At 43.0% G+C, this 24630-nt stretch overlaps 1 protein-coding gene across 1 annotated transcript in view; it reads left to right on the forward strand.

The window, feature by feature from the left end:
- LOC124613220 (trypsin-2-like) overlaps positions 1-24630 on the forward strand; it is a 104886-nt gene that overhangs the window by 51136 nt on the left and 29120 nt on the right. Inside the window, exon 4 of the mRNA XM_047141893.1 lies at positions 8465-8606. Within this exon, the coding sequence (XP_046997849.1) occupies positions 8465-8606 (142 nt within the window). The remainder of the gene's footprint in view (positions 1-8464; positions 8607-24630) is intronic.

The following is a 24630-nucleotide window of genomic DNA, read 5'->3' on the forward strand; positions in this document are numbered from 1 at the left end:
ATTTCCCTAAATCACTCCAGGCAAATGCCGGGATGGTTCCTCTGAAAGGGCGCGGCCGACTTCCTTCCCCATACTTCCCTAATCCGATGAGACCGATGACCACGCTGTCTGGTCTCCTTCCCCAAACCAACCAACCAACCAACCAACAGATCGCCTCCAGAGTTGGCATTTCTGTGGGTTCTGTGCACACAATCCTGCATGACGAGCTGAAAATGCGAAAAGTGTCATCCAGGTGGGTGCCACGAATGCTGACAGACGACCACATGGCTGCCTGTGTGGCATGTTGCCAAGCAATGTTGATGCGCAATGACAGCATGAATGGGACTTTCTTTTCGTCGGTTGTGACAATGGATCAGACGTGGATGCCATTTTTCAATCCAGAAACAAAGCGTCAGTCAGCTCAATGGAAGCACACAGATTCGCCGCCACCAAAAAAATTTCGGGTAACCGCCAGTGCTGAAAAAATGATGGTGTCCATATTTTGGGACAGCGAGGGCGTAATCCTTACCCATTGCGTTCCAAAGGGCACTACGGTAACAGGTGCATCCTACGAAAATGTTTTGAAGAACAAATTCCCTTCTGCACTGCAACAAAAGCGTACTGGAAGGGCTGCGCGTGTGCTGTTTCACCAAGACAATGCACCCGCACATCGAGCTTACGTTATGCAACAGTTTCTTCGTGATAACAACTTTGAAGTGATTCCTCATGCTCTCTACTCACCTGACCTGGCTCCTAGTGACTTTTGGCTTTTTCCAACAATGAAAGACACTCTCTGTGGCCGCACATTCACCAGCCGTGCTGCTATTGCCTCGGCGATTTTCCAGTGGTCAAAACAGACTCCTAAAGAATCCTTCGCCGCTGCCATGGAATAATGGCGTCAGCGTTGTGAAAAATGTGTACGTCTGCAGGGCGATTACGTCGAGAAGTAACGCCAGTTTCATCGATTTTGGGTGAGTAGTTAATTAGACCCCCCCCATGAACCATGGACCTTGCCGTTGGTGGGGAGGCTTGCGTGCCTCAGCGATACAGATAGCCGTACCATAGGTGCAACCACAACGGAGGGGTATCTGTTGAGAGGCCAGACAAACGTGTGGTTCCTGAAGAGGGGCAGCAGCCTTTTCAGTAGTTGCAAGGGCAACAGTCTGGATGATTGACTGATCTGGCCTTGTAACAATAACCAAAACGGCCTTGCTGTGCTGGTACTGCGAACGGCTGAAAGCAAGGGGAAACTACAGCCGTAAATTTTCCCGAGGGCATGCAGCTTTACTGTATGATTACATGATGATGGCGTCCTCTTGGGTAAAATATTCCGGAGGTAAAATAGTCCCCCATTCGGATCTCCTGGCGGGGACTACTGAAGAGGATGTCGTTATCAGGAGAAAGAAAACTGGCGTTCTACGGATCGGAGCGTGGAATGTCAGATCCCTTAATCGGGCAGGTAGGTTAGAAAATTTAAAAAGGGAAATGGATAGGTTGAAGTTAGATATAGTGGGAATTAGTGAAGTTCGGTGGCAGGAGGAACAAGACTTCTGGTCAGGTGACTACAGGGTTATAAACACAAAATCAAATAGGGGTAATGCAGGAGTAGGTTTAATAATGAATAGGAAAATAGGAATGCGGGTAAGCTACTACAAACAGCATAGTGAACGCATTATTGTGGCCAAGATAGATACGAAGCCCACACCTACTACAGTAGTACAAGTTTATACGCCAACTAGCTCTGCAGATGACGAAGAAATTGAAGAAATGTATGATGAAATAAAAGAAATTATTCAGATGGTGAAGGGAGACGAAAATTTAATAGTCATGGGTGACTGGAATTCGAGTGTAGGAAAAGGGAGAGAAGGAAACATAGTAGGTGAATATGGATTGGGGGACAGAAATGAAAGAGGAAGCCGCCTGGTAGAATTTTGCACAGAGCACAACGTAATCATAACTAACACTTGGTTTAAGAATCATGAAAGAAGGTTATATACATGGAAGAACCCTGGAGATACTAAAAGGTATCAGATAGATTATATAATGGTAAGACAGAGATTTAGGAACCAGGTTTTAAATTGTAACACATTTCCAGGGGCAGATGTGGACTCTGACCACAATCTATTGGTTATGACCTGTAGATTAAAACTGAAGAAACTGCAAAAAGGTGGGAATTTAAGGAGATGGGACCTGGATAAACTAAAAGAACCAGAGGTTGTACAGAGATTCAGGGAGAGCATAAGGGAGCAATTGACAGGAATGGGGGAAATAAATACAGTAGAAGAAGAATGGGTAGCTTTGAGGGATGAAGTAGTGAAGGCAGCAGTGGATCAAGTAGGTAAAAAGACGAGGGCTAGTAGAAATCCTTGGGTAACAGAAGAAATATTGAATTTAATTGATGAAAGGAGAAAATATAAAAAAGCAGTAAGTGAAACAGGCAAAAAGGAATACAAACGTCTCAAAAATGAGATCGACAGGAAGTGCAAAATGGCTAAGCAGGGATGGCTAGAGGACAAATGTAAGGATGTAGAGGCCTATCTCACTAGGGGTAAGATAGATACCGCCTACAGGAAAATTAAAGAGACCTTTGGAGATAAGAGAACGACTTGTATGAATATCAAGAGCTCAGATGGAAATCCAGTTCTAAGCAAAGAAGGGAAAGCAGAAAGGTGGAAGGAGTATATAGAGGGTCTATATAAGGGCGTGGTACTTGAGGACAATATTATGGAAATGGAAGAGGATGTAGATGAAGATGAAATGGGAGATATGATACTGCGTGAAGAGTTTGACAGAGCACTGAAAGACCTGAGTCGAAACAAGGCCCCCGGAGTAGACATATTCCATTGGAACTACTGACGGCCGTGGGAGAGCCAGTCCTGACAAAACTCTACCATCTGGTGAGCAAGATGTATGAAACAGGCGAAATACCCACAGACTTCAAGAAGAATATAATAATTCCAATCCCAAAGAAAGCAGCTGTTGACAGATGTGAAAATTACCGAACTATCAGCTTAATAATTCACAGCTGCAAAATACTTTCACGAATTCTTTACAGACGAATGGAAAAACTAGTAGAAGCCAACCTCGGGGAAGATCAGTTTGGATTCCGTAGAAACACTGGAACACGTGAGGCAATACTGACCTTACGACTTATCTTAGAAGAAAGATTAAGGAAAGGCAAACCTACGTTTCTAGCATTTGTAGACTTAGAGAAAGCTTTTGACAATGTTGACTGGAATACTCTCTTTCAAATTCTAAAGGTGGCAGGGGTAAAATACAGGGAGTGAAAGGCTATTTACAATTTGTACAGAAACCAGATGGCAGTTATAAGAGTCGAGGGACATGAAAGGGAAGCAGTAGTTGGGAAGGGAGTAAGACAGGGTTGTAGCCTCTCCCCGATGTTGTTCAATCTGTATATTGAGCAAGCAGTAAAGGAAACAAAAGAAAAATTCGGAGTAGGTATTAAAATTCATGGAGTAGAAATAAAAACTTTGAGGTTCGCCGATGACATTGTAATTCTGTCAGAGACAGCAAAGGACTTGGAAGAGCAGTTGAATGGAATGGACAGTGTCTTGAAAGGAGGATATTAGATGAACATCAACAAAAGCAAAACAAGGATAATGGAATGTAGTCTAATTAAGTCGGGTGATGCTGAGGGAATTAGATTAGGAAATGAGGCACTTAAAGTAGTAAAGGAGTTTTGCTATTTGGGGAGCAAAATAACTGATGATGGTCGAAGTAGAGAGGATATAAAATGTAGGCTGGCAATGGCAAGGAAAGCGTTTCCGAAGAAGAGAAATTTGTTAACATCCAGTATTGATTTAAGTGTCAGGAAGTCATTTCTGAAAGTATTTCTATGGAGTGTAGCCATGTATGGAAGTGAAACATGGACGATAAATAGTTTGGACAAGAAGAGAATAGAAGCTTTCGAAATGTGGTGCTACAGAAGAATGCTGAAGATGAGATGGGTAGATCACATAACTAATGAGGAAGTATTGAATAGGATTGGGGAGAAGAGAAGTTTCTGGCACAACTTGACCAGAAGAAGGGATCGGTTGGTAGGACATGTTCTGAGGCATAAAGGGATCACCAATTTAGTATTGGAGGGGAGCGTGGAGGGTAAAAATCGTAGAGGGAGACCAAGAGATGAATACACTAAGCAGATTCAGAAGGATGTAGGTTGCAGTAGGTACTGGGAGATGAAAAAGCTTGCACAGGATAGAGTAGCATGGAGAGCTGCATCAAACCAGTCTCAGGACTGAAGACCACAACAACAACAACGACAACAGTTAATTAGAAAAAAAATCGGAGGCCTTAGAACTCGAATGCACCTCGTACAAAATGTGCTACTCTTCCTCGAACTTTTCGGTGTAACCCATGGATCCTATCTCGTAAGGATGCCACACTGCACGGCAGTATTCAAAAGGAGGATGGACAAGCTTAGTATAGACAGTCTCTTTCATAAACCTGCTACATTTTCTAAGTGTCCTGACAAAAATCTGCAGTCCTTGGTTAGCCTCCCCCACAACATTTTCTGTATTTTCCTTCTAATTTAAGTTGTTCATAATTGTAATTCCTAGGTATTTAGTTTGAATTCGTTAATTGAATTAACAGACTTTAGATTTGACTGATGTATTGTGTAAATGAAGATTATTGCCAGAAATGAACAAAAAATTCACCCTTTAAATGACTATGATTTTATTACTAAAGAAGCTATTATTGGTGAAAATGTAAATGTTAGATTCTAACAATTTTAATATTATTTAAAGTGTACTTCATAATCTTAACAAACAAACCAATTGCAACCAATCAAGAAAATTGTTACATAATTCAGGAATTCGAGATGTAAGATTAACAGATTCTGTACATGCAGATTTTAAAAAAAATTATTTGGTGAACTGTTGCTAGAATCAAATGAAGATGATAGGTTAGGGCAACAATTATTTAAATTTTCATCTATACAAATGGACAATTATTCGATCCCCAAAATTATCTTATCTTTTGTTTGAAGTGAAACAAATAATTCTCAAAGGGTAACAACTACAAATAGAAGACAAAAAATTTAAGGTATTTCTTGAATCTCTAAAACTAAAAAGGGTAAACTTGGTACAAAAGCTTTTTAGTTGATAGACTGAAAACTGTTAATATACATGGAGAAATTATAAATGAGTTACATAAAGTGATGAGAAAAAATTTTTAAAGAAGCATTGTAATTTCTCTTAGTGTTGATGATTTATACAATCAAATCGAGTCGAGATGGATTCAGGTAATTTGAAAGGAATATAAAAAATAAATTATTTAAGTATTTATTAACTAATGTCATCATTTCTTTTAAATTTGCTTGGTCTTTCTTAGTTAAAGGTAAAGCAAGTATGAATGTAATCGATTCCTTCACAAAAATAGTCAGGTCAATACAATCATGAAATTTATAAACAGTTAACAGTAAAGGAATGTGTAATAAAGAATTTCAAGACTTTGTGAAAAATGTAAGATTAATCATTTTTCAACGGTTTCTGAATTAAAAGTGTCCATTGTTGAAAGATTTAATAGAATATTGAAAGAAAGGATGTGGAAGAAATTCGACTTACAAGAAAATTGTAAGTGGATCAGTTTAGTTAAAAATCTACTTGATGAATATAGTAACACAAAATATTCAACAACAGAACAGAAATCAAGAGATGTAAACAAAAGAAAATAAAACAATCTTTATGAAAACTGTTTATTTTACAAATTTTCTAGTACTAAACCTAAATATAAAATAGGTGACCCTTCAGGCTTTCCCCCCAGATGTTTAAAGAGTGACACTTCTTCGGTTACTTGCTAGTTATTTAGGTGAGACTGGCTCACGTTGACATGGATTTCTTTATGGAAGTTTTTACATTTTTAATTACATTTACGATGTTTGAAACTGTTTTGTCTTATAACACTATTATTAAGGTGTAACTTGGTTGGGTCAACATTACATTTATGAGCGAGAAATGATTTTACTGAGGCTGAAGTGCAGTGCAGTAATGGCCTCTTTTAATAGGCCAGATTTACATACTTATGAGTGCACGTTTATACACATCATACAAACACAATAGCGACTGAATATCACACACTACTAAAATTCTCGAAACATAGGTTTTTGGCAGTAAACAAAATTACAAGTTAACTTACTCCAAATAACATGATAAAATACAAAGTCCTTGCTCTCACAGAATTCTTTCTTTCTGCTTGAGAATCATTACATTCGAATAGCTATCATTAGCAATTTATACCTTTTGTTCTCCTGTGCATTTTTTGTTTGTTTTTTAGATTGCGTTTCCAACTGCTGTTGGTTTAAGTTTTCCTTGACTGGGCTATTAGTTAGGATGACTAAACTACACCAAATGTGCCACATCACTGTGTTTGAATTAGTTTCAGAACTATAGCAGTAACTTTCAGGCTTTCAAATTATGCAAATCTACCTTTCAAAACAGAATAATTTCTTGTAAATGAAGTTACGTTTATTTTTCACAATTCTAAAAGGAATGCTCCATAGGAACTTAAGACATCTGACTAAAAGAATTTACTCAAATATGTTCTTTGCACTAAGGTGTTAACTCAGCTTTCGCCGGATTTTGTGAGACCTCTCATCACATGGCAGCAGGCCTTCTAATGTTACATTGTCAGTAGCGCTCTGGCAGGAACAGTTCCAAAAAAAGTGTTCTGCGTAAAAGTACCCCATGGGTACGATTTTCGAACATATTGTGCATTTAGATTGTATTAGTATATACCAGGTTTGGCCACTCTTCTGCTAACTAGAGGTCGTTTGCATTTTCTTTTAATATTCTTTTATCATCTCTGAACAGTGAAGCTTAAGAGCGTTTATTCAATTTACTTCCTTGATAATTCCCTGATTTCCAGTACTTCAGGATATTGTTATTATAGATGTTAAAATTAATGTGAGAAAAGAAACCCTCCTGCTTCATTCCTCGATTCCTTTTAACTCATTTGTCCTTTTGTCTCCTGAATTTGATTTCACGTACGAAATGCGGTCGCTGGCCATAGTCATTCATTATTTTCCATAATTTGTTTCGATCGACTCGAACGAAAGCTTTTCAGAAAGCCGGTTAAAAATTTTTCTGCGGGTATCTTTAGTTTACAGATATTACCATTACAAGTAAGTTTTCTCCTAAGTCATCATTGATCTTCTTGAAGAAGTGTCTCAATTAGGACTGTTCTTTCATTGTTGGGCATTTTTTAGTAGATCTTATATGCCTTGTTCAGTCAACTCATGCCGCAGTAGTAGCCAGGTTCTGTTCTATAGCCCATTTAGCAAAGGGAGATAACGTCCGCTGTGTTCCACAAATATGAGAATTTGCAGTTTTGCCAGCACCGACTGATAAAGTAGAAGACTCTTTGATAAAAGTAACTTCCTGCATATTTCAGTACGTCTGCATTTACTCCATCTAATCCTGCAGCTTTCACATTTTCAATTTTCAATATTTTGTAGTTCATCCACTATTATCCTGTCGATATTTACAGATTCGTTTCCCTCGGCAAAATGTACATCATACCCAGCTTCATCCTATATGCATAGTCACTATTGAAAATGTCCAATCCATTGATTTTCCTTAATGGCATTAAGTTTTGCTGTATCTTTCCTGACTGAATTATGTGTCTCATTATCTAAATGCTGTACTACGTCTTCCATGTGTATCACAGGAGAGGAAGTCTGTACAAAACTGTAGGTGAGACTGGGGGACAAATCGTCTAGCATAATGTAATTTTTTGTTTCAAGAGAGTGTGACGGCTTACGTTCATAATCGTGCGCTATCATGCTCATATAAATATGACATGATGTAACGTCTCTAATTATTGAAGACCTATAGTCAAATCAGATCCCTATAACAATAAAATAGGTTTAGGTGGACGCCACTGGCGTTTATAAAACAAATCACTTGACTCGTCCAGTTCAATTTCCCGTGTGAACTGTTATGAAAAACGTGTATTCTAACTATGCTGCAGCTTCACATGTGCTGGAAGGGGGAATTGCTTGGACACGGTTAGCACAAATAGCCTTATGATGATGAGGAAGTTGCTATTGCTGATTCTTTCTAATTCTCTGCAGCAATTGATCATCATCCTTTAATTAAATACGAAAATTAGTTTCATAACTGAGGAAGGAATGAAGATGGAAGAAATATTTCCAGAATGATGTCGCCATATATCAGATAATTAGCAATATTAATGTCTGATTTAACAGTCTCTTGAGTCATGCTTAAACAGTCCTCTTTTTAGAGGATACTTTCCAGGATAATATAAATACTAAACTGGTTGCAGTAGGGTTTAAATTCCTGTCAAAGGTGTGGAGAACAGTCAAGAAACTACTCTACGTTCTCGGGCTTAGTGTGATAAACCACTTAAGACGACAAATAGCGACCGCGTTGCTGTCATACAGAATACATCTCAACCGTTTCATTAGCTGCGCAGTAATGCAGCCTGTTTCTTTTTGTTTCAGAGCCACCCTGGAGACCTTGTTTGTCCATGCAGGCTCCACCATGTATGGTCCCGAAACTGGTGTGGTGGTGGGAGTGAACGCAACCATCTTTCACGAGAACTTTGATGAATGGTCCTACTGGAACGACATCTGCCTGCTCAAGGTATGATTTTAACTTGCGTTACCCTTGTCTTGTTTCTGTGGCACATGACGCCCTCTACTGTCGTAAAGTAGGTGTGCTTAGGTTGAACAGACACTGCCCAGACACTGTAGCAGAGGTATCACTGTGTTTGACTATTAAATCAAAGGTATTTTGTTTCATTCTTGCCACTGAATAATGGTCAACTGTGGCAGCCGAAGGGATCTGGTATAGGGAGCTAGCCGCAACTGCCAACCAGCTTATCGAAAGAGAGCGAGGAACGGGTACATGTGCAAAGCACTATCTTGCCCTTTGACTGGGGAACTCACCCGAGAGGCGGAAGAATAAACACTGAGCAACGTAAGAGGACGCAAATGGCAAAAAAGCCACAGTATAAAAGTTACATAAAAAGTGTATCCATTGAAAAAGTTATCTATCTCCATTTCCTAACGATTCCAGAGTAGCCTGCCACTCTGACTCCAGGAACAGACCTCCAAGGGGATGATACTCATCAGATCAAGGTTGAAAACCAAGATAGGGTAACATGCTATGAATCGGAGAGAGGAATATCCAAAATCGTATCATGGTAGGAATATCAGACTATCTGAAAAGGTAGATTCAAAGGATGATTCTCGATGTACGTAGTAGGCATCAGTTGAAATGAAATGGAAATAAAGTAAAAATACCTGTACAGGTGAATAGAGGGTAATAGCAGAATGGTACAGCGGGAGGAGGACTCGTTAAGATAAGAGAGACAGAGCAAAGAGTGAGGATCTGCGAACAATTTAGTCACACAATTACTCTCATCACAATAGAAACGAAACCAGGGCTATGAATCACACAGGTATACGTATTAACGTCATGATGGCGGGGCAGACGAAGTTCTGAGGGAAATGAGTGGGAAATTTAGATTGTAAAGGGAGACGGAAATATAATAACCACGAGCGATTGGAAACCTACAGTAGGTGAAGCACTAGAAGGCAGAGTTATGGGACCGAGTGAGGTGGTGCAGTGTTTAGCTTACTGGACTTGCAGTCGGGAGGACGACGGTTCAATCCCGCGTCCGGCCATCCTGATTTAGGCATTCCGTGTTTTCCCTAAATCGCTCCAGGTAAATTCCGGGATCGTTCCTTTGTAAGGGCATGGCCGACTTCCTGCCCCGTCTTTCGCTAATCCGATGGGACTGATGACCTCGCAGTTTGGTCTCTTCCCTCAAACAACCCAACCCCAACAGTGTTATGGGATAAAAATTGCTCAGCGATAAGACTGTAAGAGAAGGAAGACATTCTAAGTCCTGAAATATATTTCACTAACAATAGTCAGCAGTAGTAAAGTAAGCTTTGAAGAGCGCGCCGCAGCGCGTAGCGTGAATCAGTCGTCCTCCGTTTTCTTGCTGTGGCGACGTTGTCGCAATTGAAGGCTTCGGTGTCTCCCTCTAGCGGGAAAGGGGAAAAGTGAACTGTTCGCGTCGGTTTAAGAAGTGGCTGTATGGGCTCTCGTGGAGAGTTGGCAGTCGGGGCATCAAGAAGCGACTTCTCTGCCGGTGCTAGGGGTACAGCACGCAGACCGCGGCATCAGCGTAAGCGACGCGAGCAGCGGCTCCGTGGTATGGGGCGTTAACTGATCGCTGCGAAAGGAATCTTCCTGAGCGTGGGTCCGCGAGGGGCCTAATTTGCAGTTCGGCCGTATGCTATTGACCGGCGAGGAGGTTCTGAAAATCGGTGCGCCTTCCTGCCTCCGTTGAAACGGCTGGCAGCGGGCGGCTCGGCAGAGCATTTGGAGGTGCTGCGTTGGTTCATTCCTGGGAGTCGTAACGCACCAGAAGTTGACTATTGACTGCTAACAGATTTTATGAAGTTTAATTGAATTCCATTTACTTATTCTTGTTAATTATACCAGCCGTATATTTTGGGGGTTTCCTGCCATACATTCTCGTCTGCCCACCCGCGGGAAGGTGGTGATATTAGAAATGGTGGTGCGTTTGACCCCTTTTGATGACGAAAGGGAGGGAGGGAGGGGGGGAAGTCAGAGTAAATCTGTGGATCGGATTGCTTCTTTGCCCTCCTAGCTTACCTACAGGTTATTCAACTGTTAGCCTCTGCCATGTCTGTGAAAGTCTAAGGCACCAACGGCTGTACTGTTTAAAATGCAAGGCACTAACACCTGATCCATTCTCTCGCCTGCCATAACTAATATTACTAGACTCCCGTATAAAAGGTACGCTAAGAAAGAAGCAAAATTCCTTTTGCCTCGTGGTAAGATCTCCTGCTCATGTGGAAGCTGTAACTTACGTAAATTTGTCTTTATGTATATTTGGTTATAATCAAGTAAGGTTGTTAATGTATGCCATAGTGGATTTTTTTTATATTGTTTCTAGTCAGCAAAAATTGTTGTGTGTTTTTTCAGTTCAGTACCTTTTAAGGCTTTTACTCAACGTGCTTATGTGTTTTATACAGGTAGTTGGTTATTAGTGTGTTTTCTTGCCATGCAAAAGTTTGCCATTTCATTACGGGTAGAAATTGTTGCCTTGAAAGGAGAATGTTGTATAGGCTCGCAAGTCCTACCTTGCGAGCGTGTGTGTATGTGCCATAAGTTAACTGGCAGAAATTAGTAAAATTTGTTTTTTTATATATTTTGGAAATGTTAATGTTATTAAATATGAGTGTACCCCCTCTCCCCCCAAGCGTGTGCATGACTAATGTGTTTTGGTATTTCCATTTTGAGAGCTTTTGTAAACTGGATTGTCTTTATAAGTTGCAGACAAGTTAGATTCTGCGCCATTTACTGAGCCTGAGTGAGGCTGTTGTGGGCAGCCATGGCTACGGCTGTTGTAACCAAATGGGAAATTGGTCTGCCCAAAAGTGAAGTTATACAGGGTGGTCCACTGATCAAGACCGTGCCAAATATCTCACGAAATAAGCGTCAAACAAAAAATTCAAAGAACGAAACTTGTCTAGCTTGAAGGGGGAAACCAGATGGCTCTATGGTAGGCCCGCTAGATGGCGCTACCATCGGTCAAACGGATATCACCTGCGTTTTTTTAAATAGGAACCCCCATTTTTATTACATATTCGTGTAGTACGTAAAGAAATATGAATGTTTTAGTAGGACCACTTTATTCGCTTTGTGATAGATGCCGCTGTAATAGTCACAAACATATGGCTCACAATTTTAGACGAACTGTTGGTAACAGGTAGGTTTTTTAAATTAAAATACAGAACGTAGGTACGTTTGAACATTTTATTTCGGTTGTTCCAATGTGATACATGTACCCTTGTAAACTTATTATTTTTGAGAACGCATGCTGTTACAACGTGATTACCTGTAAATACCACATTAATGCAGTAAATGCTCAAAATGATTTCCGTCAACCTCAACGCATTTGGCAATACGTGTAACGACATTCCTCTCAACAGGGAGTATTTCGCCTTCCGTAATGTTCGCACATGCATTGACAATGCGCTGACGCATGTTGTCAGGAGTTGTCGGTGGATCGGGACAGCAAATATCCTTCAACTTTACCCACAGAAAGAAATCCGGTGAACGCGCGGGCCATTGTATGGTGCTTCGACGACCAATCCACATGTCATGAAATATGCTATTCAATACCACTTGAACCGCACGCGAGCTACGTTCCGGACATCCATAATGTTGGAAGTAAATCGCCATTCTGTCATGCAGTGAAACATGTTGTAGTAACATCGGTAGAACATTACGCAGGAATTCAGCATACATTACACCATTTAGATTGCCATCGATAAAATGGGAGCCAATTATCCATCCTCCCATAATGCCGCACCATACATTAACCCGCCAAGGTCGCTGATGTTCCACTTGTCGCAGCCAAAGTGGATTTCCCGTTGCCCAATAGTGCATATCATGCCGGTTTACGTTACCGCTGTTGGTGAATTTGATGCTTCGTCGCTAAATAGAACGCGTGCAAAAAATCTGTCATCGCCCCGTAATTTCTCTTGTGCCCAGTGGCAGAACTGTACACGACGTTCAAAGTCGTCGCCATCCAATTCCTGGTGCATAGAAATATGGTACGGGTGCAATCAATAACTTAACTATCCGTAGAACGGACCGGACACTTGGATGATGTTGTCCAGGACACCGAGCAGCATACATAGCACACGCCCGTTGGGCATTTTGATCACGATAGCCATACATCAACACGATATCGACCTTTTCCGCAATTGGTAAACGGTCCATTTTGACACGGGTAATGTATCACGAAGCCAATACCGTCCTCACTGGCAGAATGTTACGTGATACCACGTACTTACACGTTTGTGACTATTACAGCGCCGTATCGCACAAAGCGAAAAACAGTGGTCCAATTAAAACATTCATATTTCTTTACGTACTACACGAATATGTAACAAAATATGGGGGTTCCTATTTAAAAAAAAAAACAGTTGATATCCGTTTCACCTATGGCAGCGCCATCTAGCGGGCCAACCATAGCGCCACCTAGTTTCCCCCTTCAAATTTCGGTTTCGTTCTTTGTAGTTTTTTCGTTTGACTCTTATTTCGTGAGAGAGGATGTTACAAAAAGGTACGGCCAAACTTTCAGGAAACATTCCTCACACACAAAGAAAGAAAATATGTTATGTGGACATGTGTCCGGAAACGCTTACTTTCCATGTTAGAGCTCATTTTATTACTTCTCTTCAAATCACATTAATCATGGAATGGAAACACACAGCAACAGAACGTACCAGCGGGACTTCAAACACTTTGTTACAGGAAATGTTCTAAATGTCCTCCGTTAGTGAGGATACATGCATCCACCCTCCGTCGCATGGAATCCCTGATGCGCTGATGCAGCCCTGGAGAATGGCGTATTGTATCACAGCCGTCCACAATACGAGCACGAAGAGTCTCTACATTTGGTACCGCGGTTTCGTAAACAAGAGCTTTCAAATGCCCCCATAAATGAAAGTCAAGAGGGTTGAGGTCAGGAGAGCGTGGAGGCCATGGAATTGGTCCGCCTCTACCAATCCATCGGTCACCGAATCTGTTGTTGAGAAGCGTACAAACACTTCGACTGAAATGTGCAGGAGCTCCATCGTGTATGAACCACGTGTTGTGTCGTATTTGTAAAGGCACATGTTCTAGCAGCACAGGTAGAGTATCGCGTATGAAATCATGATAACGTGCTTCATTGAGCGTAGGTGGAAGAACATGGGGCCCAATCAAGACATCACCAACAATGCCTGCCCAAACGTTCACAGAAAATCTGTGTTGATGACGTGATTGCACAATTGCGTGCGGATTCTCGTCAGCCCACACATTTTGATTGCGAAAATTTACAATTTGATCACGTTGGAATGAAGCCTCACCCGTAAAGACAACATATGCACTGAAATGAGTATTGACACATTGTTGGATGAACCATTCGCAGAAGTGTATCCGTGGAGGCTAATCAGCTGCTGATAGTGCCTGCACACGCTGTACATGGTACGGAAACAACTGGTTCTCCCGTAGCACTCTCCATATAGTGACGTGGTCAACGTTACCTTGTACAGCAACAACTTCTCTGACGCTGACATTAGGATTATCGTCAACTACACGAAGAATTGCCTCGTCCATTGCAGGTGTCCTCGTCGTTCTAGGTCTTCCCCAGTCGCGAGTCATAGGCTGGAATGTTCCGTGCTCCCTAAGACGCTGATCAATTGCTTCGAACGTCTTCCTGTCGGGACACCTTCGTTCTGGAAATCCGTCTCAATACAAACGTACCGCGCCACGGCTATTGCCCCTTGCTAATCCATACATCAAATGGACATCTGCCAACTCCGCATTTGTAAACATTGCACTGACTGCAAAACCACGTCCGTGATGAACACTAACCTGTTGATGCTACGTACTGATGTGCTTGGTGCTAGTACTGTAGAGCAATGAGTCGCATGTCAATACAAGCACCGAAGTCAACATTACCTTCCTACAATTGGGCCAACTGGCGGTGAATCGAGGAAATACAGTACATACTGACGAAACTAAAATGAGCTCTAACATGGAAATTAAGCGTTTCCGGACACATGACCACATAACATCTTTTCTTTATTTGTGTGTGAGGAATGTTCACTGAAAGTTTGGCCGTACCTTTTTGTAACACCCTATATATATATATATATATATATATATATATATATATATATATATATATATATATATCAGAACTTTTAACATTGCAGCACGTCAGCAATCGTAAATAATTTAATGGTTATACCGAATCCACCTCGACTGCAAACAGAAACCGGATGTTGACTTAGGTTTGGGCACGGATAACCACGCCTTCTTCGGAACACACTAAAACTACCAACTGCCTATTTGGGCATGGTCCAACATTAATACAGAACGCCCAAAAGGGCAAAAGACTCACATAAAATTTAAAATAAACGGTACGTGTGTACCATGTCAATAGCTTACTTGGCTCAAACGTCAGAAGCGTGCCTCCACACCCCAGCCAACGTTCTGTGTGCCGTAGGCTCTCAGGTAAACTGAGGTGGCGCCGGCAGCTAGGCTGTGAGAATGTCAGATAGGAACGCGCATGAGAAAAATTGAGAAATCGTTTTCCTCCATGTGATTGGCAGAAATGTGCTACGAAAGTAATCCGATGACCGGGTCGAGGGCACAGGAAGTTAATGCGTGTGTATGTACACTACTGTCCATTAATATTGCTACACCAAGGAGAAATGCAGATGATAAACGGGTACTGATTAGACAAATATATTATACTAGAACTGACATGTGATTACATTTTCACGCGATTTGGGTGCATTGATACTGAGAAATCAATACCCAGAACAACCACCTCTGGCCGTAATAACGGCCTTGATGCGCCTGGGCATTGAGTCAAACAGAGCCTGGATGGCGTGTACAGGTACAGCTGCCCATGCAACTTCAACACGATACCACCGTTCATCAAGAGTAGTGACTGGTGTATTGTGACGAGCCAGTTGCTCGGCCACCATTGACCTGACGTTTTCAATTGGTAAGAGATCTGGAGAATGTGCTGGCCAGGGCAGCAGACGAACATTTTCTGTATCCAGAAAGGCCCGTACAGGACTTGCAACATGCGGTCGTGCATTATCCTACTGAAATGTGGGTTTCGCAGGGATCGAATGAAGGGTAGAGCCACGGGTCGAACACATCTGAAATGTAACGTCTACTGTTCAAAGTGCAATCAATGCGAACAAGAGGTGACCGAGACGTGTAACCAATGGCTCCCCATACCGTCACGCAGGATGATACGCCAGTATGGCTATAACGAATACACGCTTCGAATGTGCGTTCACCGCGATGTCGCCAAACACTGTAAACAGAACTTGGATTCGTCCAAAAAAATGACGTTTTCTCATTCGTGCACCCAGGTCCGTCGTTGAGTACACCATCGCAAGCGCTCCTGTCTGTGATGCAGCGTCAAGGGTAACCGCAGCCATGGTCTCCGAGCTGATAGTCCATAATGCTGCAAACGTCATCGAACTGTTCCTGCAGACGGTTGTTGTCTTGCAAACGTCCCCATCTGTTGACTCAGGGATCGAGACGTGGCTGCACGATCCGTTACAACCATGCAGATAAGATGTCTGTCATCTCGACTGCTAGTGATACGAGGCCGTTGGGATCCAGCACGGCGTTCCGTATTACAGTCATTGGATCTCGACCAACGTGAGCAGCATTGTCGCGATACGATAAACCGCAATCGTCATAGGCTACAATCCGACCTTTATCAAAGTCGGAAACGTGATGGTGCGCATTTATCCTCCTTACAAAACGACGTTTCACCGGGCAACGCCGGTCAACTGCTGTTGGTGTATGAGAAATGGGTTGGAAACTTTCCTCATGTCAGCACGTTGTAGGTGTCACCACCGGCGCCAACCTTGTGTGAATGCTCTGAAAAGCTAATCATTTTCATATCACAGCATCTTCTTCCTGTCGGTTAAATTTCGCATCTGTATTACGTCATCTTCGTGGTGTTAAAAAATGGTTCAAATGGCTCTGAGCACTATGGGAATTTAACTCTCAGGTCATCAGTCCCCTAGAACTTAGAACTACTTAATCCTAACTAACTTAAGGACATCACACACATCCATACCCGAGGCAGAATTCTAATATGGGACCGTAGCGGTCGCGCGGTTCCAGGCTGAAGTGCCTAGAATTGCTTGGCCACACCTTCTAATAGCCAGTAGTGTATAATGTCCTAGCTTGAGGACGATTTTATAGAACATGGATAAGCTGAAACTGGTCTGTATGATTCTGTTAGTTCACTCCATAGTAACTGTAAATATACTAAGCTAATTAAAAAATGTTATGGAAAGGCGCGTCCTTACTCCGAGGGAGAGCAAATATGACGCTAACGTTATACTGCAACCAGCAGCAGTTCTCCCGTGCCATCGAAGTCCCTCATGTTTGATCCAAATAAAATAAATTTAGCTAAAAAACATTTCCAGTTCCTAATGAATAATAGTATAAGTCAACCCTCTAAATCCCAGAGGGGTAGTTTTGTGCACTTGGTAAAAAGGGTGAATAGTCAGTTGCGAGGCGCTGACCATCCATCTTTTCTCCCGATATTCCAGCAGGTGCGACATCAGAGTTACATAAATCTTCTTTAACAAAAATCGTTTCATTCTGTGGTCTTAGTTCACTATTTGGACAGACGTAATTCAGCCGTAGAAGGGAGAAACGTAATTTTTTTCTTCGTAATGTAGCACAAACCAATTCGATTTACAAGATCTTCCATTCCGTCGCAGAAATGTATACTTCAGTAACGCGTTCCAGTACAGGCATACTTAAATTTGGGCCCATTTTGTTTTCATGCGACAGTGGGGTATGTACTTCGTCTGACAGTTCTGCCACAACCTTTTTTCCATTTCCTGTTCCGGTGAATTCACGTTATCGATCGTTCCCGCTCACCTCGTGTGCAATCGCCTTGCTACAGTTGGACGATTTAATGTTGTTCACATCGTTTTGATCGGCTCACTGCCTCCCTATGATGAACTGATAGACTGTTTAAGGGTCATTGAATAATTCAGTAACTGGACGAAGGTCATTCCACTACGTAGTGTTCGAGCAGAAGTGGCACCAGCGTTTTAAAACTCACTGATCACTGGATTTGGAGTACCTAAACAAACAGCGACTGACCAAGGAACACAGTTCGTCAGAGCATGTTGCGTGCATGAGCTCAGATTTGTGGTTCTAAATTAACACGATCAATGGCACATCATTCACAATTAGATGGAAGAACAAAGAGATTCCGCCGAACTTTGAAAGCAGCCATCAGACCGCATGGTAAAAATAAGTAGAGTAACATCATTCAAACATTTCTCCTTGGACTATGTTGCAGTGTGGGACAAGAAAGTAAGTCTACAACAGCTGAGATGCTGCACGGCACAACTCTGACACTGTCTGGTTATATTGCCACGTTGAAGGAGGTGTAATTAGGTGAATGGCGAACACTAACTTCACCTAACAAAGATGTATTCGGGACTTGTACATACAGGAGCGCGGAGTGAACTGCCTCCTGCCCGAACACATACAGTATATACACAGCTACAGAGCATTCGAGTATAATGATTCTTGCCATTTGTGGATACTTCTAGAATGTACTCGAACTGAATATAGAAATTAAAATTGCGCAGTTCAGGTGAGTTTTGAAATCACGACCCTGCATGCAATCGTTTAGTACCATATCCACTAAACCACGGTGCTACTCAGATCTTTCTGCGACAGTGCTCCCTCCTTAAGAGAACAGCGTCTCGGTGTTACGTCGTCCTAGTCCGGGAACGAGTCATCCGTCCTGCATACTCCGGCTCTTGATGACTGATTCTCGCCTTGGCGGTGATCTTCTTAGAACTTCTTTTGCCGCTACGCTCTTCGGCACCTTTCTGCTTGTTGCTTGTCGCTGGAGCTTCGAGTTTACCCTGGGTTGCAGGATCCTTATAGGGATTCATTCGAAGTACGTGGACCGTATCTCTGACCTTCCGTCGTCTTGTGTTGGGGTAGAAATCTTCAACTTCATAACTAACATCAGACAACAGTCTTACAAACTTATAAGGTCCAAAGTAGCGCCTGAGGAGCCTCTCAGAGAGACCAACCTTCCGAACAGGAGTGGAGATCCAGATGAAGTCACCAGGCCGGTAGACAACAGGGCGGTGGCTGACGTCATACCTTCGGTCATCATTTTCTAGCACGCAGGGTGTGGAGTCGAGCTCACTGCCGAGCTTCCTCAGCTCTTGTTAACACCTGGCTGATGTAGTCGTCGTCCACGTCATCAGGAGGTAATGGAAACACAGTGTCCATCGTCGTAGTCGCCCATGTACCAGGAAAAATGACGTAAATCCTGTGGTGTCTTGCTTGGCGGTGTTGTAGGCAAACGTCACGAAAGGTAGTACCTCATCCCAGTTGCTCTGCACAACAATGACGAACATTGGTAGGATGTCGGCCAAGGTCTTATTAAGGCGTTCAGTAAGCCCATTAGTTTGCGGATGGTAGACAGTCGTCATGTAATGAGTAATGTTGCACCGACGGTTTATCTTTGTCATAAGATTCGATTGAAAAACTTCCCCTCCATCCATAATTAACGACCTTCGGGCACCGTGTTTTAATACAATGTCTTCCACGATGTATTTGGCTACCTCGGATGCTTCGGCTGTTTTCACGGCTTTTGTAACGTCATAGCGTGTCAGAAAATCAGTGGAAACAATAATATATCTATTGCCACTAGCAGACGTTGGAAATCGTCCGTGGAGGTCAATCCCTACACGCTGGAAAGGCGTTTCGGCTGGTGGAATTGGTATGATTCGGCCAGGTAGTTTCTGAGGAACTGCCTTTCTTCTCTGGCACTCTCGACAGTGCGACACATAGTGACGGGCACTCCTAAATAAACCTAGCCAGAAAAATCTCTTGCGGATGCTATCGATTAAATGGCATCTTGAACATTAAAGATAATCTTTTTCATAGGTAAGACACGACAGTTTCTGCCATTTCGAAGTCACCCAAACATTATAGCGACTGCGACCCTGTGGTACGATATTAATTACATCTTGCTGGACAAGTTTTTGTTATTTTATGCTGATAGTGCTATACAGGTAACGCAGTCATAGCTGACAAAACGAAATAGGCATTGCAAACTGAAATACCATTCTACAGAGTGCTACCATTAAGCTCAGATTTTATAAAAATAGTTCAAATGGCTCTGAGCACTATGTCCCCTAGACTTAGAACTACTTAAACCTAACTAACCTAAGGACATCACACACACCCATGCCCGAGGCAGGATTCGAACCTGCGACCCTAGCAGCAGCGCGCTTCCGGACTGAGGCGCCTAGAACCGCTCGGCCACAACGGCCGGCTCAGATTTTATAGATTCACATTGTAGCACAGACTTCCTTACATCACTTAGGAAGTTCTGAATTCTGACTGCTTCTGACTAGGTCCAATAATACGCGTTGACATGTCACAACAAAATTGTGGATGACTGCCATTACCCACAGAAGCTATAGGGAGGGGGTAAAAATCATGAGGTGAAAAGGTGACTGCCAAGGAACCACTAGTACTATTGAGTGAGGAGGGGGCAATAATACTCAATTGATGAAGTGACTTTCATTACCTCACATGTGTATTTGCCTTGAACTGGGACAATGAAAGTTCTTGGAGATTGCTTCAATACGTATGCAGAGACGTCACCCATACTGTGACATCGACTAAGCAAGTTCATACTTGTTCAGTAAGTGAAAGTGATTAGTCAGCTAGCTGGAACTTATGAAGCCGAATTTTTACCTACATTGGAGTGTATGTCAGCCGCTTCATTCTCTCTCTGACAAATATTCAGGTCGCTGTCTTATTAACGTGAGCATTACGGAGAAGTAGAAACACTTTCCTGTGGTGCATAAATGTGACACATGAAATTCACTGATTATGGTGATGATGATGATGATGGAGCAGATGTGGAAACATTGCACGTAGTAGTATTCGTAACTATTCACCAGGTGAGTCAGCTAGTGGTGGGAAAGGGATTACCCAGAATTATTAATCGCGTGTGTGAATTACTGCTGAATCAACAAATGGTGGAAGAGTAGATTCCCCAGAATTTCTAATCTCGTGTGTAACGACTAGTTCCTGGGTGTATTCCAACAGGTAACAAAGCGATAAATCCTACTCTTGCTTCCTCTTTCTCTTCAGTATTTCAAGTAACGGAAACAGATTTGCTGATTCTAGGAACTCAAATATAAGTGAAAATATATTACTTACGAACTACTATTTGTTGAGAAATTCCTTTACTGCAACATGAATGAGACACCAAGACTGTACACTAAGAACTACAAATATAATGACTTGAAATAATGGTTCAGTGGCAAATAATGATCCATGAAGAATGATGGACAGTGGAAAAGGATGCTCATGGAGGATGATTGTCGGTGTAGAATTATAGTCAGTGGTGACTAATAGAGCAAAAGAATGGTCAGTGGAAAATTATGATCCGTCACGATAGAACAATAACGGTCAGTTCACAGACTGACATCATAATGAATAGCATATCAGGAGAAGACAAGAAACAGACTATTAATTAAGAGCCAAACTAAAACTGGCATCATAACTCTTCAATTTAGAAGACTGCTTGCTGATGGGTTATGTCGTCATCGCAAATTATGGTCAGCTGACGGGGTGAGCAACAGACTCAGATAATAGTATCGTTAAATATTTAATTTCTCCAAACATGCTATTAGAATACTTTTCTTCGAAGATACTCTTTTCATGGTCATCATATCACAACATACGGTCCGTCACCTTTATGGAATCACTGCCTGGAATTTTTTGAGTAACTTTGGGTGCCTCACTCATGATAAAGCAGAGAATCTTTGCGACTCATTGCGTTCTCTATCAAATAAATGTGGGGAGAGTGTGAGGGAACCCATGATTTCGAGATCATGCTGCTTCAAAATGAGAGAGATAATGCAACAGGAGGACTTACCGTTTTTTTTCCTGTTAGAACACTCCTTGAAGTTATTGGAAACCAGGCGTTTCACAAGACATCAGAAATACCGTCCTCCTCCATATCTTGATTCAGCAGTAATTCACAAAAGAGATAAGAAATTCTGGGGAATTCCCTACCTGTCCCTTGCTGACTCAGCAGTACTGTTGCTTCCAATAGCTCCACATCGGCCTCTTCATCATCATAATCAGTAAATTTCATCTCTAAGATTCTTACACCACAGTAAGCTTCTTCTGTTTCTCTCTGACACTTACTTTAACGAGACAGTGACATCACACAGAGTGCAATCACATTAATGTGACCACTGTCTATATTCGACATCAATCCGTAATAAGTACTCACAAACGGCAAGTCTCAGGACTAGCAGTGGAGTATATATAGATTGCACCGGTGGGTGCGAAAAACAGCGAAATCGTTGTCGTACTGCTGAGACGGTGCTCTTTATCTCACGTTCCGAAGGACATGATCGTTGGCTTTCAGGCCAAGGGCAAAGTTTGTAAACTGATCGCGTGCCGCTGTGGTTATAGTGCACTATGCATGGCAAAACTGCGATATCCAAAATCGCTGTGGAGGCAACTGTGGTGTACCGCAGGCCATATAGACGACAGGGGTGAACGCCAGCTGCAGAGATGTGTACAGTTAAATAGCTATGGAAATGTTGAGCAACTGACCACCCAGGTGAAACAAGGGACTATCTGCTGCGTCTCCTCAACGACTGCTCAGCGAACGTTGCTGTGTATGCGCTGTGCAGCAGAAGCCTCATTCAGTCACCCACGCTGACTGGTGTTCGTTGGCAAGGAAGGCTGGAATTTATGTGTCAGTAGCACAAACGGACGTTCACTGAGTGGTGACAGGTAGCCTTCTCAGTTGAATAGCGTTTTATGTCCCAACGGACTGAAAGTAAATCTTTTACAACAATCTTCGGAAGGGTCCAGCCCAAAAGAGGGAACAATAAGGTCTTGGGAATGTTTTCGCAGCTTACCTGGAGTAATGCGTAATGGAACAGCACAAGTATGCATCTATACTTGGGGACCATTCCCACCCCTACGTGCAGTATGTTCTTTCTCGGTATTATGGCATCTACCAGCAGGACAATGCACTGTGTCTCACAGCTTGCAGTGTACACGTGTGGTTCGTAGAGCATCGTGTTGAGTTCAACGTATTCCCCTGGCCATGAAACTCACTGGATTTAATCCGTGGGCCCACCTCTGTCAGAATGTTCACGCTATTGATCCTCAACAGAGAAGTCTCACCTAAATGGTCATGGCTCTGGAGTCGGCATGGCTCCAGATCCCTGTCGGTACCTTCCAGAGCTTCACCGACTCTCTTCCTGCACATCTCGTTGTGTTCGACGGTGGAAAAGGTGGTTATTCAGGTTTTTGACTGACGGTTACATCGTAGAAGAAATGAAAGGAATACAGTTTTCCCTAACAGCTGATACCAACTGTATTGTGAGAACATATCTTGACTGCTTTGAATTTGCCGATTAATCTCTTTTCTTTGTTGGAACAAGACCCACCTTGCTCGAAACAGTATGAATCTGCATAGTCGTCGCCACTGTTAGACTGTACGTGAGCACTGACTCGATCTACAACTATTTCATATTTTACAAAGTCAAGGAAAACATACATATGTAGTCGTGACAGTCACCTTGTCAATGAACTTCATCGACCCACCCAGTAATGTGTAGGAGATCATGGCATTCAACTCGTCAACTGACAGTGGCCCTCACTTTTGCTGTACTATGATAATGTTACTTGATGGAACGGATCAGAAGTAGTAGCTGGAACCATTTGAACTACTCAGAGCTATTCGGGACTGCTGGGTGACGTAAGGGTGGACGTGCCAAGAAATGTTTTTATGCTTGTCTGGGGCAATGTTCGTCTCTCTGTAGAATACTGTTTTAGTTTGGAATGTCTATTGCTTTTTGCAAACTATCACTGCCCTACATGTTTAACATTTTCAGCATAAGATTACAAATGATTTATGCTACAAGATAAAATTAATACCCTAGAATGGAGTCACTGTAACGTTTGGGTAACCAAGAGGGTATTCCTCGGATATGAATGTCTGTTATTAGAGTCCGGTAAGCTTTTTCATTTTGTAACTGCTGGCGATGACTGTTGTGGCGTAACAAGCTTGCTACGCCACACTGGGAAGGGAGCCGAAAGAAAGACACGCGTACACACACGCCGACTGGCGTCAAGTCTGGAACAAGACACGTTATGACTTCTAATAAGAAAAGTATGCAGCTCCTCGAATACTTATCTTTTATTTATCCTCATTGCACATCGCTCTTGATAATACAAATGAGACTCGTAAGATACATGCACTGTTACAATTGGCGCCTTGCTAGGTCGTAGCCATGGACTTAGCAGAAGGCTATTCTAACTGTCTCTCGGCAAATGAGAGGAAGGCTTCGTCCGTATTGTCGCTAGCAATGTCGTCCGTACAACTGGGGCGAGTGCTCGTCCGTATCTCGGGACCTGCCTTGTGGTGGCGCTCGGTCTGCGATCACAGTGGCGACACGCGGGTCCGACCTGTACTAAATGGACCGCGGCCGATTTAAGCTACCACATAGCAGGTGTGGTGTCTGGCGGTGACACCACATTCCTCCCCCGCAAATCGGCGAACGGTCGTGAGATAAGGCTTCCGCCCGCTGTGGGGAGGACCCCATGTTGACGTATGCGATGAGGTGGGGAGCCTAACAACAGGCGAGGCTGTGCCACCCGTACCCGGCCATTCGGTCCGAGGGGAGCTAGGAAACGCCTGAAAATCTAGTCCAGGGTGCACGTCAACATGCGGTGTTTGCGCCCGTAAAGAAACAGGAGGGGCCGAAGGGTCGATCTCCATTGCGTCGGGGTACCCGACGCGCGAAGACGCCATGTGGTCCGGAGCGGGCAAGAGGTCCATGGCGGAGGACAGCTGGTCACGGGAAGCGATCGGCGGCGCGTGACCCAGGGAGGCGCTTGGCGGCTGCAGCGAAGCGTCGAATGCGGGCGGCCCCGGCGGGAGAACAGGCGGCGGCGGCGGCGGCGGCGGCTGCGGCGGCGC

The sequence above is a fragment of the Schistocerca americana genome, chromosome 4, assembly GCF_021461395.2.
Source record: "Schistocerca americana isolate TAMUIC-IGC-003095 chromosome 4, iqSchAmer2.1, whole genome shotgun sequence".
NCBI lineage: Eukaryota > Metazoa > Arthropoda > Insecta > Orthoptera > Acrididae > Schistocerca > Schistocerca americana.